The sequence below is a fragment of the Oryctolagus cuniculus genome, chromosome X (assembly GCF_051225735.1).
Source record: "Oryctolagus cuniculus isolate XC-2025 breed Fujian yellow rabbit chromosome X, ASM5122573v1, whole genome shotgun sequence".
NCBI lineage: Eukaryota > Metazoa > Chordata > Mammalia > Lagomorpha > Leporidae > Oryctolagus > Oryctolagus cuniculus.
In genome coordinates, this window is record NC_142888.1 from 3,650,948 (window position 1) to 3,670,796 (window position 19,849).

The 19,849-nt window shown below is 44.9% G+C and overlaps 1 protein-coding gene across 9 annotated transcripts; it reads left to right on the forward strand.

Annotated features, from left to right (window-relative positions):
* Positions 1 to 619: 619 nt before the first annotated feature.
* Positions 620 to 15,805, forward strand: SCML1 (Scm polycomb group protein like 1). 9 transcript variants are annotated; one of them, XM_070067363.2, is made up of 8 exons: positions 620 to 808; positions 5,925 to 6,074; positions 7,581 to 7,673; positions 8,226 to 8,306; positions 10,384 to 10,488; positions 10,882 to 11,368; positions 12,520 to 12,671; positions 14,248 to 15,805. In XM_070067363.2, the coding sequence occupies exons 2-8, from the start codon at positions 6,042 to 6,044 to the stop codon at positions 14,380 to 14,382; spliced, it is 1,086 nt and encodes a 361-aa protein (XP_069923464.1). In that variant the 5' UTR covers positions 620 to 808; positions 5,925 to 6,041; the 3' UTR covers positions 14,383 to 15,805. The 9 variants fall into 9 exon arrangements, with proteins under 9 accessions (XP_069923464.1, XP_069923465.1, XP_069923466.1 ...); XM_070067364.2 differs by having other exon boundaries at positions 10,885 to 11,368; XM_070067365.2 differs by having other exon boundaries at positions 8,229 to 8,306.
* Positions 15,806 to 19,849: the final 4,044 nt, after the last annotated feature.

A 19,849-nucleotide genomic window follows, 5' to 3' on the forward strand; every position in this document is an offset into this window, starting at 1 on the left:
CAGCAAAGACACCACCAGGGTGTGTGTTAGTTTTCTACTCCAACCTGTAGTTGTTGGAGACTACGTGTAATTTTCCCCACGTTCCTACTAGACCAAGTGCTGAGCAACTGTTATGCCCTGTCCTTCTCCCCATTCAAATTCAAGCCGTGGGTGCACACTTGGAACCAAGGCAATGTGGACATCTCTAGGTGTGTAACGGGAGGAGAATGGGGTAAGGTTATATTTTAAATGACACTTCAAATAACCAAACATCGAAAGTGGGGAGGCCACCCGCCAAGCTGCCTCACCCTGCCTAGCCGCGTCTCTGATCCGCTGCAGGAAGGGTGGCCTATGCGTGCCGGAACTATGCGCAGCCGCAGAAGCCTCTGCCCTTGAGACACTCGCATCTCACCGCTCCAGCCGCCATGATAAACTGAAATATGATATCTTACGTAACAGACAAGCATTCAGCGGCCAAGCCCCGCCTCCCAACAGGCAAGGCCCCGCCCACTGTTGTCTGGAAACGCCCCCTGCTACTGGTCTCTGGGCGCCCGCGGGATTGGCCAAACGACCAGCGCGTGCCTGTAGGTGGCCGCTGATTGGTCAGCGGAGTCGTCGCCATCCCTGGCCACGCACGTGCTAACTCCTGAGTGGTTGGCGCTACCGGATGCACGTGGGCAGGCGTTGAGTCGCGAGGTCAACCGCGTTTCCGGGACGAGGACCGTTAGAAATCTTCCGGCAGTCCTAACGGTCGTCAAAGCGGGAGGCACGGCCAGCCGGAGCGGTTTCTCTGCGTCGGCGGGCGGGCAGCGTGGCAGGCCTAGAGCAGGTCTGTGCAGATGGATTATTTTTTCCTTTCCTGAACTTTCTTTTCTCACTGTACCGAGTGTGCCCTGTTAAGCAACGTGGCTTAACAGCGGGGGCCCTGCCAGAGGAGAGTTTGTGCTCCGAAGGGAGAGAAAGGATTTGCTTGGCTGCGGCCGCAAATTTAAGCAACGCCACGGTCGGGGGTGATTTAGGTGGGTCCCAGGACGTGTGGGCTTTCGAGATTTGGCCCCTTAGGCACCCGATGTGGATTTTCTGATTCCTTTTCAACCTTTCTCTTCCTTGCTGGAGGTGAGTGGGGGTTGAGGAAGGACCTAGACTCTCGGACTTTTAGAGTTTTCAGTTAAAAGAGTTAGGAAACTCAGCAGTTGATCTATAGAACGTGTTTTGGGACTGAGCTGCACATTTCGAAGCCTTGTTGGTTAGCAGTTGAGCTAGCACAGACAGGACGGGGGTGCGTCGGAAAGTTTGTGGGGTACCGAATTGAAGTCGTTTGATTTCGGTGCACCGTTTTCTGAATTCATGCCTTTGAGGAATCTTCCAAAAGTTCATTGAAATGCCCGCTATGGAAAAAAAAACCCTAAGTCTGGGCTTCAGTAGTCTTTCTCGCGTCGGAGTAAGCACGCGTTTGTTTGAATTCTGTTCTTCGACGACCGTTTTGCGGGACCCTCCTGCGCTCTCGCTGTTTTCCTGTAGATGAAGATGCAGGGGTGTTGGGAAGGAATTCGCGCGAATATTTCGAGCCTCGTTCTCTCCTGAAATGCTGCAAAACGCGGGGACCCCTGTAAAGCAGGGGAGCCTTGGGCGCGGGCTCCTGGGCCCGGCCCGTCCGCTGCGGGGCTCGGCGGGTAGAAAAGGCCGCAGCTGGGGCTGCGAGGGTGGCGCCCCTCCCTCTCGCTGCCTGGCTGCCCCTCTCCGGGTTCCGAGTGATCGTGGGTCGCAGGGAACGGGCCTTTGCGAGCCGCTTCTGGGCGCGGGGCCGGGGTGGAACGCGGGGCACCTGCGAGAGTCGTTTCGCGCCTCGCGGCTCCGGCGGGCGGCCGCGGGCGCCGAGCGGTGCGGGGCGCTGTGGGCTGCGTTCCGCGCCTCGCTCTGGCCGACGCGGTGGTCCCTGGAGTCGGCTGCGGACGAGGGCACGGTCGCGTGTGCGGGTCCTGCCCGAACGTGGAGGAAGGGATTGGTCAGCGCGTTGGCGCGGTTTGGCTTTCTCCAAACATTGGAGCGGTCTGGCTGCCGGGAGCGGCCGGGTGTCGCCTTGTGTTCCTCGAAGGGGCGCGGGGCTCAGCCCTCTTCTGGGCGACCCGTGCCCTATGCCGTAGGTCGATGGCAAAGGCAATGCCTGTGCCTTGGGTACGTCACCTTCAGAAAACTTACAAATGGTATAATATCTGTTAAAATGTGTATCATGGAGAGTATGTGTATACCTAAAGGAATTAATTGAAATTTTACACATTTACTGATAAACCGTAGCACAGTTGTGGATAGCTTTACTAGCTGAAGTGTGACAAACCTGTTGATGTGCAAAAAGCTGCCTTAAAAAGAAATGTGTTTAAAATGTCTTTAATGTCTAAAAAACAAGTTTTAAACCAGATGGCTTGTTGCTTTTATGTTATCCGGAACTTAGTTTGCTATCGTCGAAGATGAATGAGTCTCATTTTAAATAGACTCGTTTTTGCCGGATTTTGAATTTATACAATGAAATTTGTTACTTTTGCATAATCCAGTCATAGTTGAGCCTCTCAGAAAAGGTTGTAGAATCTGCAATTATTTACTTTCTGGGAAGAGGTGAAAAGACAGAAATCGGCAGGCTGCTGGGTACTTACCCATGTCCTTTTGTCCTGCACAGCCCTGTGAAGTAGGTATTATTCCCACCTCATAGGTTAGCAGATGGAGACACAGGTTAAATATCTGCCTAAATTGAAATGGAAAAGTTTGTAGTCTGGACCCGAATTTCAAGTGTTTCTGACAAAAGTCCAGTTCCCTGCATCATGCCATGGTACTTGAACGATATAACTATTTACAAGAAAAGCTTGTTAGTTTCCCAATATCCAGGTGCAATGTGAGTGAAAATGACGTGCTATGACTCTAAAAATGTGCTCTCAGTGTGTTCTGTGATATATGGTTTTGATGGGCAGATGTGATTACTCAATACCTACACCCAACAGTGGATGTCCTTGCTATCTCTGTCACTCATTGGTCCAAGCATGTAATTATTTAGTCCTCATAACTCCGTGAGGTTTTTACAGGCTTTAAAACCATGAAAGCACAGACATGTTAAGCATGTTGTCCTAAGTCATACAGCTAATGAGTGGGGGAGGTGAGACCAAACCCAGATATTCTGGACACAAGCCTAAGGTTTTAACCCTATTTGATGCTGACTCTTATGTAACTAGACCTCTGTGACATTTTCCTTAAAAGTATTAAATTTGTAAGTTCGCTCATCATATTGGGGGACATCCAGATGGGGAGATGGTTGATAGGGTGTCTTTGCTTTTGGGTGGTAGAACTTGAATTAAACCTTGGTGTTGAATACCTTGTCCCCAGTGGAGAGACAGCTAGATAGTGTGTGCTGAGGCTCAAAGAGTGCAGGATCAGGGTTGATTTGCAAATGTGGCACAGATGTCGGGAGTCCAAGGGGAGACTCGGTGCATACTGCTCTGTGTCTTTGGCCACGTTTTTTGTTTTGTTTTGTTTTGTTTGTTTGTTTGTTTGTTTTTGGACAGTTTTGAGAATGATACAAGCAGGGAATTGTTGGAGTATAAGAGCTTGTAAATGGTAGTTGGCAAATTTTGTCTGCAAAAGTCCAGGTATATGAGACTTTGAGCAAGAGGGCAAGTGGTAAGAGGTGACCTCTGCAAGGTGAGCAGAGTCCTCGTACATAAGCAGCTTGCAGGCCACGATAGCAGTTTGTATTGTATTGTGCTGTCGTTACAGAAGGGATTCCAGGTGATTTTGTTGTTTAAAATGTTTATTTGAGAGAGAGAAAATGAGTGAGCGACTCTACTCCTGTCCACTGGTTCACTCCCCAGATGACCACAACATCCAGGACTGGGCCAGGCTGAAGCCAGCAGCCGGAAACTCCATCCAGGTCTCCTATGTGGGTGGCAGGGGCCCAACTTACTAGAGCCATCACTTCTGCTGGCCAGAATCTGGATGGGATGTGAGCATCCCAACTGCTGACCTAACCACTAGGCCAAATGCCCACCCCCTAAACAGTTTTTTATAAATTGCTTTCAAACCTTTAAGCCATAGAAATTCTGGTGGTATGTAAACTTTTTCAGAATATAGAAAGAAATGGAAGGCTTCCCAATTAATTTTGCATAGGAATTTGATGCCAAATTTTAATAATAATGTATCAATATTGGTTGATTAACTGTGAGAAATGTGTCATTGTCACTACTGGAAGATCATTGGATAGAGATGCAAACAATTTCTAACTAAAATACCAGTGAATGCTGCTATCCATGATCAGCAGGGTCCCTCACCCCAAGAACATTATGAAAGACATTAATATGTTGGGTCAGTAGATCAACAGATAAAAATCATTTGATCATCTGATATCAAAGGTCGTTTGGCATTATTTATTATTGTTTCTGGTTTTAAAATCATGTGCAGGGCCGGCAGGATACTTCTTCAGTGTGCTGTAGAACACCTGGCTGGCCCTGGCTGGCCCTGACTGCCCTCCTTAGTAGAAAAGAGCTAGAGGTGACTCTGTAAATGCAGATACGGTTGTTTCTACTTGGTCGCCCCATTGTTTCTGCTTGTAGGATTTTATCCATAGAGAACCACTTGCACAGGTGCAAGACTGTTTTGCAGTGTTTTTTGTGAGAGCAAATCTTTAAGGATAACTTGAATGTTCATGAATTGGGGACTGGTTAAAGTGTATTTACAGGACATGGTATATCTAAATGTATTGATTTGGGAAGATTTATTCAACCATAGATTACTTTGACCTGTTTTTGAGCTTTATAGCAGTTGAGTAATGTGTTATCTTTTATGCCTAACATTTTCATTCAAAGTGTGGTTGTGAGAATCCTCCTTGCTGTGTGCAGCAGTAGTTGGTTTGTTCTCATCACTGTAAGTCTTCCTTCATATGTGTATACTACAATTTAATTACTCATAGTGTGTATTAGTTTTATAACCAGAAAAAAGTAGTTTAAAAGTAAAATGTGCTTTGAGTTTCAGTTCAAATTGAAGGTATTTTGTTAACTTGAAAACTTTTATATAACATTGATCTGCATTTATCCAACTTGACAGCTAATTCTCCCAGCTCCTTTTGATTTCTTTCATTTGGGTCTCTGGTGATTAATATCTCCAGTGTAGAGTGCGAGGGAAACAGGAAAGAGCTGGAACTTGAATCCCCGAATTGTGCCCCTGCATATTGCTCTGGCTGGCCAAAGTGAATTAGCTTCTCATGCATGTGCCCCCCTGAGTCACTGCACTACAAGCATTCAGATCTCCAGTGTAAGACATGTGGTGGCAGCCAACGCCTCATCTGAATTCCAAATTTCTGTGATTTGGGACCTTAGCCAAACTGTCAAATTGGATTTTTTTTTTGGGGGGGGGCTCCTATTTCACACGCATTTTTTGGATCTGATGTAAATTCAACAAATAAGGCAATGATAATTTCAGAGCTGGAATGAGCCTTGGAGGTACGCTCAGGATGCTCACCCCCGGCAGACAAGGAGGTGCTGTTTCTAATGATGTGCCCGGTCCACAGAGCAGTGGGGCCAAGCTGGAGCAGAGCCCTCGCTCCCATTTGGGACGCCCACTGCCTCCTAAGTGCAAAGCCCTCCTGAGCTCCTTTCCCAAAGAGTTAGTTAGCCACTACACCCTCTAGTTCCTGCGGACCCAGCGTTTACCCCGTAGGCTGGCCATTGCAGAGCATGCATTTGCCAACTGCGAGTTGGTGTTTGATCTGGATTCTTATGCCTCGTCACGGGCACTGTAGCCTTTGGGTTTTTAAGGACTTGTTCTAAATTGCTGTGCCTGCGTTCTTGTTTTGTCACTCTCACATCCACCCAGGACTCCAATCAGAGGTGGCATTCTGAGAGCATGTCCGTGTAAAGGTGACATGGGTGGTAAGCTGTGAAGTAACTTCTGTATGCATTGCTTTTCAGGAGTAGAAGGTTTGCCAGTCTTAAGTGACCAGGCAGTTTCACAAATCAATTCTCCAGCGAGTTTAAAAATAATTAGGCCCAACTCAGAGGAAGTGGATTCTCTGCTGTTGCACAAAAATGATGTCTAGCGGCGACAGTGAAATTGATGTGGTTTGTATTTCAAATTGAAAATTTGTTCTTTTTATTGTATTCCTTTTCGAAGTTAAGCTTCATTTCATACTGTACAATGCATAGATCTTCAGTGAACTTTTTGTCCTGAGTTTTGTCAGTGATGTAGAAAGTATGAACATTTACACACATATCTCTTTGTGAACACATACTTACATTTTTTCTTTTGGGTAAATTCTTAGAAATTGAATTGCTAGGTAGGGGAGTTGATATAAATTTGACTTTATGAGAATCTGCCAAGTAGGTTTTCAATCCAGTTGTGCCATTTTGCTTTTCCATTTTGTTGTATTTCTTAATCTTCAAAGTTAAGCCAAAATATAGATTATTAAACTATAGATAATTTGACTTAACAGGAACCACATGTATTTAAATAAGGCCGTGGATATTAATGGTAGCTAAGTAGTCTAGGCAGCTCTCTTCACTTCTGTTAATCCTAACGGTTTTCCTCTTTGGAGGTACTGTTAGTCACCTAGCAAGCATGAGGCAGTATTCAAGGGCATGTACACTCTTACAAGTACCAATCTATAGCCCAATTCCACATTATTCTGCCTATCTAATCAGTGCAAGGCTAATTCCAGTTATTTCTGTCTTGTATTTTGAAATAAAGACATTCAGAGCTACCATATTTGTTTATTTTAGAATTTTTCCTGGAGTTTATACTTTATTCATAGAATAGGTTTATTATACTGAAATATAGTGGTCCTTTACTGTCTGTTTACTCATGTATACCTTCTCTTATTCCAAAACTTTTTAAAAAATATTTATTTATTTGAAAGCAGAGTTACAGAGAGGCAGAGGCAGAGACAGAGATGGAAGTCTTCCATCTGCTGGTTCACTCCCCAAATGGCCACAGCCGATCCGAAGCCAGGAGCCAAGAGCTTCTTCCAGGTCTCCCACATGGGTACAGGGGCCCAAGCAGTTGGGCCATCTTCTATTGCTTTCCCAGGCCATAGCAGAGAGCTGGATCAGAAGTGGAACAACAGGGACTTAAACCAGACCTATATGGGATGCCAGCACTGCAGGTGGCGGCTTTACCTGCTGTGCCACAGCACCAGTTCCCCCCAAAATGTTTTAAGGTGATATGGAGGTGAATAATGCATTGAAAAAAATAGTTGCTTAACTGTTTCCTATCTTGTCCACAGAGTGGCACTGTGGGATTATTTAAAAATCAAAAGCCACCTAACATCTAGTTCTTTGCTAATGGTTAGAAATATTTGTTTGAGTGTACTTCTGGTGCTGGAAGACTAGCTTTTGTGCCCTGAAGCACATCAGGGTTTAAGCTCAGTGAGAAATGGGGCCTTGGCAATTGTTAGGGTAATGAGAGCCCAGTGTTACAGGTCCATCTTTTCATGTCGTCCTGTCATTTCCAATGAGCACTGGTTCTTTGATAGGCTGTGGAGCCTCTTGAAAGTTATATTGAAGTCTTCAGTTTTGCTTTTCATTCCATCTTTCATTTTTCCTATTCATTTACTAATACATCTTCCTCAGATAAAGACACGAATATCTACTTGTGATGCTATGGACAAGGAGGATAGCACTGTACTTTATGCATTTGAACCAAACCCTGCCTGTGTAAAGAATGTAAGTAGTACTGGCTGCTGGTGACCAAACACATCCATACTGAACACTTGAAAGACAAAGAGTTCAATGCGCGAAAGACAAAGAGTTCAATGCGCCATATACCACGGAGAACCTCTACAGTGTCTCTCTCTCTCTCTCTCTCTCTCTCACACACACACACACACACACACACATCCCTTCTGCTGAATGTGGGTGCTTTCTTTCCTTATACAATGAAGACCTAGCCTATTTACTGCCCTCCCCTTTTTGGCTTATATAGGAGGAAATTCAGAGCAGTTCTGTGCTCATTTTCAGTACAAGACTCTGAACCTAGATTCTTTTTGAGAAAATGAGTTCTTTCCCTTTTCATAATTGACAATCGTCATTTTCATTCTCAAACCAATGCGAATTTTTATTTGACCTCTGCTTTCAATTAAGACTTCTGTAACCATTTGCAAAGTTGATAAAACCTTAAAACAACTGAAACGTCTAAATACAAAGTGACGTTTCTCCCTAGTAGTCACTTGGGCTCTTACGAAGTGAAGCATTAACTACTTACTGTTACAACATCAGCAGGAACCAGCTTTTATGTCTGAGGCAGTGAGCCCCAAGGAGCAGCCCAAAACAATGGTGGATGTCCTGAGCCATTGCCAGGTAAGAAAGCTTGGGCTCTGCAGTGCGGTGCTGCAGAATCCTAATTGGAAATTCTGTTTATTTCATGTTAAGAGTCAACAAGTAATGGAACTTTTGCCATGTCAGATTATTCACAGTTACCATCCCATGGTGATGATTCTTAACAAGTTTGAGTTTCTAGGTTAAAATGTAATATAGCAATATAGAGTATATAGCAATATAGAGATTTTGTACCCTTTTTAGAAAAACAAAAGCCCATTCCTGATCCATTGTAAGCTGTTTCTCTTTCATTTAGACTGGTCAATATGGAGGTATTTTTCCCTGTAAAGTCTTTAAAGGAAATTGACTGATTTGGATAAAATGAAGTATGCACTTGAATGTATATCAAGATGCCTCAGCTGAAACAAAATGTCAGGCTGCCCATGTCCTTTAACGAGTATATTTTGCATGGTTTTAAGTGGTTCATAAACTAGCTTTCTGGCAGAGTTTATAATTATCAAGGATTTTGTGAGCTGCATACCCAGGAAATAATGAAAATTTATTTTAAAAAAAATGTTCCTGGCCTTTAAAGTTCCATGAATGAAATGAACCAACATGCTTTGAAAAGTAAAAACGTTAGCAGGAGCTTTCTCAGTGCCACTAGGGGGACCCAGTACAGCGTTTACCGGGCTCCCTCTGTCCTGCTGGGAAGGCCCCACAGCGGTGCCCTGGGAGGCAGGGAGGGGCTGTCCCTGGCTGCTGTGCCCCTTGCTCAGGCAGCCTCCATGGCTGCAGCTGCTCATCTTTCAGTTCTCACCTCAGGCATCACCTTCTCTGAAAAGCCTGCCACAGCTGCCAGCCTGGGGCAGGTCCCACTCTCATGGGAGAGCTCAGGCTCCTGGTCTTCCCCGTGTCGTGGCACTGCTCTTAACAGCACTAATAACAGACCGCTGAGCACCGCTGGGTCAGTCATCACGCCATAGCTCACTGTCAGTGGTAACACAACACCAGAGCCTGGTGCTTTTGTCCTCAAGACAGCCCTACGAGCTCTTTCCATCCTGATTCTGTACATAAGGGCATTGAATCACAGAGAAGTTGAGCAACTTGCCCAAGGTCACACAGCTAGTAAGCAGCAGAACGCTAGCCTCTGAACCCCGTTGTGTCCCCCAGCACCCGTGCCACTGCCCTCAGTGCCACAGGCCAGTGGCTCTCACACTTGCACACACATCACAGTCACCCAGAGGCCTTGTTAAAACCCACATCGCTGCCCCCACTCTCCCGGCTCCTGCATCCGTGGGTGTGAGTGGGCCCAAGAGTTTGCATTTCTCACAAGCTTGCAGGGGATGGGACCACACGTTGGGAGTCATTGTTCCCGGCGGTTGGCACTTTGTTGAAATCTCCTCTTCTTGTCTCTCTCCTCTGCTAAGGTGACAGCTCCTCTGGGACGGGAGCTGGCTTTGATTATCGTCCCTGTTCCCAGCACCAAGCCAAGTGGTTCTGACAAGGCTGGGCCCTCAGTAAATGTTGATTACAGTGAATGAGTGAGGAAATGTTTCTGGCCTCTTATTTGAGTGTCTGTCTGGCCTGATGTTTGTGTACTTCAAGAAGAATCCTCGGGTTTTTCTCTGTCGCACGCCTGGTGGGTGCTGGAGGGGCAGTGCTCAGTGGTTTTGCAAGGTTGGTGTCGATCACCTGATTGAAAACCGCTCAGAATCCCGAAGTCACCTTCATCGGGTGCTCTTTCCGGTGCAGGGCTCCCCCGTCTCTAGCTCGTCAATCACGATGTGCGAGTGACTCTCTGGCCCTTCAGCAGACTTGCCCATTTCTTTCCTAAAGCCGCCCCTTCCTTCTGAGAAGCGCGGTGCTTTGGAGCGCTTGTGGCACCTGCGCTTCCCAGCTCGTGGGCTCCTCTCCGTGCCTGCACAGGGTCGAGGAGGAGAGAGTCGGGGTCCTTCTCTCAGCCAGTGTGGTGCTGTGTCACCCCCAGCCAGGCACCAAGCAGCCGACCAGAGGTCTGAGGGCTCTGGTCGTGTCTAGCGGCTAAAGTCTGCCAGAGTGCTATCGTCACATGTCACTTTGCTTGTTAAATAGGAACTACTAATAGTGTGTATTATAATAGGTTATATATGATGCCATTCAAAGCCTGGAAAAGAAGTGTGATGTCATTCATGGAAAGATCTCAAAAATCCATCGCCGGCGCTCCAGGATGTTTTGGTGCAGTCGTGTAAGTATTGGAAAACTCTTCTCCCAACTGTGACGCATCTCCAGTTTCTAAAGATGCCAGTCAGCTAGAAGGGATAGAGAACTAGTAACTGTGAGATCAGGAAGGCTGAGCTCTAGCTGCTATAGCAGCAGATGGGGCCTAAAAACTCTGCTGGAAGAATGCTAAGTTCAGGCCTCATCAGTTGTGATGCTGAGTGCTTTCATGTTGGTCATCATCACGTATAAACTGTAGGTAAAATATAGGCTTGAAGAGGAATTAAAGTCATATAGCCAACCTAGAGCATTTGAAAAATAACATGAAGCTGTATTGTGGGCAAAAGTGAATAGTAATGCATTTACTACTTGTTTCTTTTTCTACTCACTGCTGATTCATGCTGAGTTTGTATCATTTCAGAAGTCTCGTGGCTATGCCTACAAGTGTTACGCTATCCCGTTTTTTAAGAGAGTGAAGCTTCAGAAAAAGGAGAAGAAGGAGACTATTGGTTCATTCTCTTACCCTGTTAGTTACAGCCCCACTTTACCGGTGCAAAGGCCGGGAAATGATTCCCAGCTCCGTATGTCAACATCCATTCCATCTCTGGATGACGGGGGCGACTCATATATCAGGGAGCCCGATGAGCCGGAGCCGGTCCTCAGGGAGAGTCCATTTCCCTCCCGCTTCCCACGTTCATACCCGCAATATTTCTCGGATGAGCCCCTACCGAGCACTTCTGCTGCTGCTCCTCCCCGCTGTGGCAGCCCCGGGAGCCACAGCATCGCCAGTATCTTCTCTACACGGGCTTCTGCGCTGCCCCCTAGCATCATGGCCTCTGGCCAGCCTCCGCCACCTCCTCTGGAGACTAAACTTTCCACTTCAGGTGCCTGCTTCCCACCTGGTTTTGGTGAGTTTCAAATGACATTCATTACAATTAGCATGCTTTGAATGTGCATCCATCAACAGCCTGGAGGCAAGCTGTGAGGCCCTTTGTTTCTTCTTGAGAGCACTGCTTTTTGGTGATATTCATGATGATGTCTAACTGTTCTTGAAGGCACATTATGTGCAAGGCACTGTGCAGACCCATGGGCCTGGCTCTCCTGCCCTGGTACTCATAATGCCCTCGGGAAATTTTTAATCTTCCATTTTTCTTTATCTCTTTCCCTGGAAATAAATAGCTTAAAATATTCCTGGAGTGACCATATCCCAGATGATAGGAGAGACAGGGTATACCTTTGCCTCATACACACACACACACACTCGAATTTGTGTTAATGGTTCTTGGATAGAAAAATGAATCTGGGGGCCAGCGCCCTGGCTCACTAGGTTAATCCTCTGCCTGCAGCGCCGGCATCCCATATGGGCGCCAGGTTCTAGTCCCGGCTGCTCCTCTTCTAGTCCAGCTCTCTGCTGTGGCCTTGGAGGGCAGTGAAGGATGGCCCAAGTGCTTGGGCGCCTGCATCCACATGGGAGATCAGGGAGGAGCACCTGGCTCGTGGCTTCGGATTAGCGTGGCGCCGGCCATGGCGGCCATTTGGGGAGTGAACCAGTGGAAGGAAGACCTTTCTTTCTGTCTCCCTCTCTCTCTCAATGTCTATAACTCTACCTCTCAAATAAATATAGAACGTTGGGGTGGGGGGAGCCATAGTAATCCATAAGCTGTACTTTGGAAATTTATATTCATTAAATAAAAGTTAAAAAAATAAAAAAGCATAATTTAGATATGTCTAATCTAATTTCAGCTGAGTAACAGAACTTTTGCTATGTTTGTGGCTGAAGAGGCCTTGGATTACTCCATCTGTTTTAGGATTCTTGAAGCTTTATGGGTCTGAAGCTGCTTTTTTTTGGCAGGAGGGGTGAGAGGGGATACTCTTATACACTTATCCTCAGATCACCTTTATTTAGACTTGTACTAGATTTCCCAGTTGGAGTCTTGACTGTTTGCTTGGGTGCTTAAGAGAAGGTTCCAAGAATGACACCATTACTCTCTACTAACATCTCTTCTTTCAGCATAATGATCAGGTCAAGTATGACTTGTCTTTTTCCCTCCCATTGAAGCTACAAGTTCACCAATTGAACCACACAACAGTGTCTTGAAGTCAAACTTCACTGATGAACCTTCAGGCTGGTCTGTGGAAGAAGTGATCATGTTCCTGAAACAAACAGATTCTCAGGCAATATCTCCCATCGCTGACCTCTTCAGGCAACATGTAATGCATCTTTTCATCCCCCTTTCCTGCCATAATACCTTTGAGTGTTGTCTGTGCAGGCCCTCATCTGGGTAGTGAGTAGTGTGGATGGTGGAGGAACCCTATTAAGGCATCTTTCCGTACATGAGAAAGGTCACTTTGCCAGAGAGTGGATCCTTACGGGATGGGTCAATGGTAGACGGCCTCAAGCTCTCACGTGCTGACCAGTCAGCATTGCCACTCCCAGGTGTGCCACCCCTTTGTGATGACAGAGGCAGAGATCCTCCCTGTTCCCCTGCTCAGTCCCAAGACCATGAGTAGAGGGGGTGGCCACAAGCTGTTGCAGGGTGGCCTTCTTGCTGCCATGCCTAGTAAGTCCAACAGCTGATTCCATTTAGCATGATACAGTTAAGTTTTTGTGGTTATTGACAGTTTTTGATGCGGATACTCTCATGCCATCACCAGACCACTTACAAAGTAACCTCATTGGCTAAATTTTCATATGTTCTAATTTCTTCAATTTCTAGTTTTACTTAATAGAAACAGTATAGAAGGTGCCTGACAAAGGTAGTATTACATTGGATTTCAGTTCTTTTTCAGAAACTGAGACATGATTAAAGTTTTATTTTTAAACTGGAACTTGTGAAAATCAAATAATATGCTTCAGCAGTAAGATGGTCAATTGAGATAAGCAAGAATTATGACTATCAAGTCATTTTTTTAATTTTTTTTTATTTTTTGACAGGCAGAGTTAGACAGTGAGAGAGAGATAGAGAGTTATGGAGACAGAGAGAAAGGTCTTCCTTCCGTTGGTTCATTCCCCTAATGGTTGCTCCGGCCAGCGCTGCGCCAATCCGAAGCCAGGAGCCGGGTGCTTCCTCCTGGTCTCCCATGGGGTGCAGGGCCCAAGCACTTGGGCCATCCTCCACTGCACTCCCAGGCCACAGCAGAGAGCTGGACTGGAAGAGGGGCAACCGGGACTACAATCAGCACCCATATGGGGTGCTGGTGCCACAGGTGGAGGATTAGCCTAGTGAGCCACAACGCCAGCCTCAAGTCATGTTTTTTAGCATGTCCTAACGAGTAAGATATTGGACCACATCCTGATGTGCCATTTTCAGTATGGTAATACAATTTGTGTCTGATTAGCTTTAGACAATGGACTGGTTTTCATCATAAAGACACCAGTATATAGCATACGTATGGTTTGCAGTGATGTTGATGGTCTCCCATGATCAGCCCTTTGCAGAAAGCTAATGACCATTTGGAATCCAGTTCTACCGTTTATAGATTTTCCTCTATTTGTCATAAACATGTAGTATTTAGAACTAGGTAGTTTGACGTAGTGCATTTTTAAGATGTTGGATTAAATTTTTTTCTTAAAATATGCAATGAATTGATAAATTATCAACTGGTATTTCAGTGTATAAATTATATTTGAATCATTTTCATTAAAATAGATGCTTATTTAGGGAACACTTGTGTATATGGAATTATCTGCTCTCGAGTTTGTTTCACAGGTCCTTTAATATAAAGAAATAACTGTTCTGATAAAATATGAAAATATCATTAATTTCTGTAAGTCTCCTCTCTGCAGGAAATCGACGGGAAGGCTCTGCTGCTCCTCTCGAGTGACATGCTGATCAAGCACATGGGGCTGAAGCTGGGCCTGGCCGTGAAGCTATGCCACAGCATTGAAAAGCTTAAAGAAGAAAAATGCAGCAAGATTTGAAAAAAATGTATATTGGTTTATACATTTGGGCTTACCAGTTCTTTCTTGAAGTAAAATCATTTTTCTGCCCTTAGTTTTGTTTCATAGAAGGTTTCTCTAAAAATATATCCATATTATAGCCAGAATTTCAGAAATATGTTATAGTCTAATTTAAAAGCCACTTAGCATGTTAGTTTCTGCATATTCAAATAGGAAGTTCATTCTTTGTCTTTTTATTATTTTCACTGAGTAGTTTACAAATATACTTTATTCATGGAACAGCAAAAACTATTCCGTTTTGGTTCATCCTTATACACAGAACCAAAACAGCTAAAGAGGAAATATCGGGGACTGACAACTTTATTGATACTGATATTTTATCTGACTTATTCTGCAGTTTGCTCTTCATATTCTACAAGTTTCCAGAAATAGTCATTGAAGTTACTTTCCTTTCTATTATTAATTATCTATGTTTTAATTAAGATTTAGGGGGAAAATGAATTAAATTTAAATTAAGATTTAGAGAAAAGAGTACATAGAGTTTTGTGAAATATTCTTCCACTTTTGGATAGCTTATAGATAGAATGGTTGTTTTATGCAAGAGACATTGCACTGTAAGGGGATTTGGATGGAGTCTGACTACATTTTTCTTTCAAAGAAAGTACATGTTTTAAAATTGCCATATTACCAAACTTGGACGTTTAACATTGTTCAGATCTCTCTCTGAAGATACCTGTATATGTCCAGAATTTTAAAAGGTGTATGTTTTATCATATGTGTGTGTTCTTCATGTGAGTACTGCTTCATATTTATATCTTATTCTATATTTGACGTATGCACACAAGTAAATCTTTTACCATTGAAAATGGCACTTTGCACTGCCACAGAAGTAAGGAAGCACTATGTATCAGTGAGAGGTTTTTATTCTGTAAAATACGTGTGCAACATCTGCTGTCCCCAGCACGTCTCTGCTTCCTCCTAGTTTTTCACTTCCTGCTTTGGGCTTTATTTAATAAGTTAGGACTTCAAAGAGGAACATAGTCAACAGTATTATTTAGTTATTACTCATTATTGCTTTGTGCTTAGCCTATTATCTCTTGTTATTACATCGTTTAACTATAGGTGTAATGTTTATAAGCTATGAGAATTTGGTGCAAATGGTATTAAACTTCTGTTACAAATGCCAGTAAAATGTTTACCAGGGGAAAGAATATAAATTTTCTTTATAGAAACCAAATGTATTTTATACATGAATGCAACTATTTAAAGAATGAATTCATCTGCTAGCTCTTGTATATGAGTAGCTTTTTCTTGTATTTTATCTTTGTTCAGATTGTTTTGATGAAGATGCTGTGCCCAGCTGAATATTCCTCAGGTGTTTGTATTAGGTACCATCTTCCAATTTTTGGATTTTAAAATATAATAAAGTTAACCACAAAAGTTACTGTCAAGGCCTCAGATTTCATTTCACTCTCTTGCGTTAATGCATAAATTTGTTAAAAGTTGAACAAAGCAATTCTAGCAAGTATTTAGCATTTTTATGTCCAAATGCAGGTTTTTGATTGTACTCCCAGATGCCTGGAAGCAAAGGGCTGATCTCTCAAAGGGGCCTTGGAGCTTGTAAGGAATTAAATCCATGAGCTTTGTGCTCAAAAACTTTGGTACTTACAATATTGTCAATTATGCAAATATGCTAGAAAATGCCTGTGCCCACCACCCCCACACACACACCCGATTCCTCATCCCACCTGAGTTTGTGCATCTGGCTGGCAACGCTGGCTGCTCTTTACCATGGGTGACCAGAAGCCATCCCCCAATACACCTGCCGTCACCTCAGATGACACAGCTTCCACAGCAGGATCCCCTGAGAGGATCAGGGTTACAGCCTTGCTTCTCTGTGGCATCTCCTCTAGTTCACTGGAGACGATGGAGCCCGGCTGGAGGCTCCAGGGATGATGCTCAGTGGGCTGCGACAAGGCTGTCAACTGGAGTAATCAGAGTTGAGTGATACCACACCCTTTTATTGCCTGTTTCATAAATTTTTAGTCCAGACACTATCCTGTCGGCTCTATTGTCCTTCTGAGGATTTTGCAGACTTTCAGAATGATCTTTTCTCTTAGTTGCCTCTCAGTGCATCCCTTGGCCCTCTGTCACCCACAGAAGTCTACAGCTTGAGCTCCAGGACCTTCTGGGCACATCTAGTGTTTGTTTTGGGCTTTGGTCTGCGTGACTTGGCGTCGTCGTGATGTCTTACAGTAATGTGATTTCGCAGACTTTGATACCCAGGCCACTCTCTGGAAGGATAATAATGCCGTGCCCTTCCGTAGTACATGAAATTAAAAGGTAAATTCTGTGACAAGTTAACAGTAGAATTGGAAGGGAAGGCCCTGTTTTTTTCAAGCTACAGAAGGGACAGTCCTCACCACTGCCTGAGTAAATGAAGTAGGTTTGAGTTGCCAGATTCTTTCTACAGCCTGATGCTGGCACTTGCTTACAACGTCCTCTGAGGCTGCTGCAGACGAGGGCTCCAGGATAGACAGGACGTACGAACAGGGCCCACCTTTGCAATGCATTGTGGGGAGCAACTCGGACTAGACTAAGTTACTGGAATTAAGACTTATTCTGTGCATCTGCTCTCCCACAATATGGCGCTGGGAGAGGAGTAAACAACTTTTACACAGCTGCCTCCAGTTCGACCAATAACCTGCAGGAGCTGATCCTGCTCCTGATTGGAGGAGAGCAGCGTACTCAGTGTGTGGGTAGCAGAGTTGGAATTGGTGGAAGAGGACTATAAAGGAGGAGAGAGACAACATGCACCAGGAACATCTAAAGGGAACATCCGGATAACATCTGAGCAGCCCCCGAGAGAGCCGGCCGGCGGTGTGCCGCTCCCCCGCGGAAGTGGGGAAAGTGGCAGGGGGAACCGCCCTTCCACGGAGGTGGGAGGGATGGCAGCCAACCCGGGAAGGACCAGCAGCAAACCCGGGAAGGGCCGAGCAGACGAAAGAACAGCGCAGGGTCCTGTGTCGTTCCTCCGCGAAGAGGGGGAGCGACAATGCATGGCAGTTAGTTCCTTTCCTCTATTTCACTGTTGTTTGCCCTATTTTGTTTAGCAGATAAAGGAATTGAACCCAGGAAGTGCCTCTCCATATTAAGCACATACTCAGCTTGCGCTTGGCCACTCTATCTGCTGTCCACAAGGCAGCACTAGTGTTGTGGGCTTGCCTTGTGACTTTAGGGAAACTCAGTGCTGAGGATAGATCCTTAAGAAAAAGGGACTCAACTCTTCCCCTTGAGCTGCCTCAAATGTAATTGGTGTGAACCAACATTAATGGAAAGGAGACCCTCAGAATGCTTGAGACATAGCCCCAAGTTACAAGAAGTGATGTGTCACAATGCATCAGCAATTGTGTTTCCTGCTCTTCGGCCAAAGAACCAAAGCACTTAGGCACATTCAGTTGTGGAAATAATCCCTCAGAGCCGGGGCGGTCAGGGCAGGGTTACAACCTCTACCTCTGGCCTCACTCCTCCATCTACCTTTGGAGGGTCTTATGTTCAAAGACCACTGGTGCCAGGCGGTGTGCATAGTATGGTCCCAGAGCTGCAGAAGTCAGTCCACAGGGAGCAGGACAGATACATTGTCCCTTCCTTTTATATCCCCATAAGGTGAGAGGAATCAAACTTCTACAGTTAATGTACAGATCCACAAACATATATTGTTCTGAAGAGCTGGACATCATTGATAGTGCTGCCATCCCAGTCTTTCCAAGTTCCCCATTGTCTTTAGAGGCATGAAGCCTGCAAGTGGCATTTCCCGCACTCCTTTGCTAATAGAATTGTGTTCTCAGATTCTGCCACAAGAGGTACTCAGCATGATTTTGGAAGGAGGAAGGTAAGAAAGACAAAATGTCCTGCAGCTAGCTACACAACACAGGCCTTAGAGCATGCATGAAAGGCAGAGATGGGGTTTGCCAGAAGCCTCTGGATGTCATCTTGAGATTCACACACTTCAGTTGTGCAGTCAGCCAAGACCACTGGGGGAGCTTCCCTGCAACCCTTGCACTCCAGGATTTCTAGAAACTTCTTCACCTTGGGCCCTGGCCTTTAAGCAGCTGTAAAAACTTCTGGTCATTCTGAAGACTTAGGTTGGCTTGTGTATTCCTAGCCAGAACCTGACTTCACCACTCTCAGAATATCTTTCCCATATAGATTATCCACTGTTTCAAGGGAAGAGAATTTCCATAGAGAGGGGCTTTTATATGATCGAGTTGAAATAAACCAGAGTATTTATTTTTTTGAAGATTTTCTCTTTTTTATTTATTTGAAAGACAGAGTTAGAGACAAGAGGAAGAGAATCTTCCATTCCTGGTTCACTCCTCAAATGACCACAATGGCCAGGGCTGGGCCAGACCGAAGCCAGGAGTCAGGAGCTTCTTCTGGCTCTCCCACATGGATGCAGGGGCCCAAGCACTTGGGCCATCCTCTTCTGCTTTCCCAGGCCACAAGCAGGGAGCTGGATCAGAAGTAGAGCAGCCAGGTCTCAACCAGCGCCCATATGGAATGCCAGTGTTACAGGCAGAGGCTTAAACTGCTGTACCACAGCACCAGCCCTTAAAACAGAGTATTTGATAAAAGCTAAGACCCCTTTGCTAGTAAAATGCACCAATATTTATGAACTAAATAAGGAAGATTCAGACTACTCCACCATCACCATCAATTATAATTATCAAAACAAATGTCATAGATGTTAAAAGGTAAAAACAAGGGGCTGGCGCTGTGGTGCAGTGGGTTAAAGCCCTGGCTTGAAGCGCCGGCATCCCATATGGGCACCGGTTGTAGTCCCGGCTGCTCCTCTTCTGATACAGCTCTCTGCTATGGCCTGGGAGAGCAGTAGAAGATGGTCCAAGTCCTTGGGCCCCTGCACCTGCATGGGAGACCGGGAAGAAGCTCCTGGCTCCTGGCTTCAGATCGGTGCAGCTCCAGCCATTGTGGCCATCTAGGGAGTGAACCAGCGGATGGAAGACCTCTCTCTATCTCTGTCTGTAACTCTTTCAAATAAATAAAATAAATATTTAAAAAAAAAGGTAAAAACAAAATAAGAAACATGATTTAAGACATATACAATGTTATTTTCCAAAAGCTGAACAGGTGATTTTTTAAAGGATATTGCAAGGAAACTGAGCATGGAAGACTAACAATGTAAACTCGAGGGAATAGCCAGAAGATGGGAGAGCTCATCTGAGCTTTACAACAACCATGATTCAAATGAAAACAAAAGCATTCTAATAAGAGCTGCCAAAGATTCAGTTATCAAGGAGACTTTGAAATGTGAAATTAAATCCAGTTTCATAATCAAAAAGCCTTACCACAAATACTTATTTTGTCTTTAGGTTTGGCTAATACTAAGATGAAGCTATCACATTTAGCAAGACATTAAACAAGTTCCTCTCATCCAGTAAGGGAAAAAAGAGGGAGCTGGAATGACTAC

What these genes read in the sequence shown, in the direction of transcription:
- SCML1 (XM_070067363.2), top strand. Translation starts at nt 6,042, where the DNA reads ATGATGTCTAGCGGCGACAGTGAAATTGATGTG. An exon ending in GGATGTTTTGGTGCAGTCGT is followed by an intron (nt 10,489 to 10,881) that starts GTAAGTATTGGA and finishes GTATCATTTCAG; the next exon opens with AAGTCTCGTGGCTATGCCTA. An exon ending in CTGCTTCCCACCTGGTTTTG is followed by an intron (nt 11,369 to 12,519) that starts GTGAGTTTCAAA and finishes CTCCCATTGAAG; the next exon opens with CTACAAGTTCACCAATTGAA.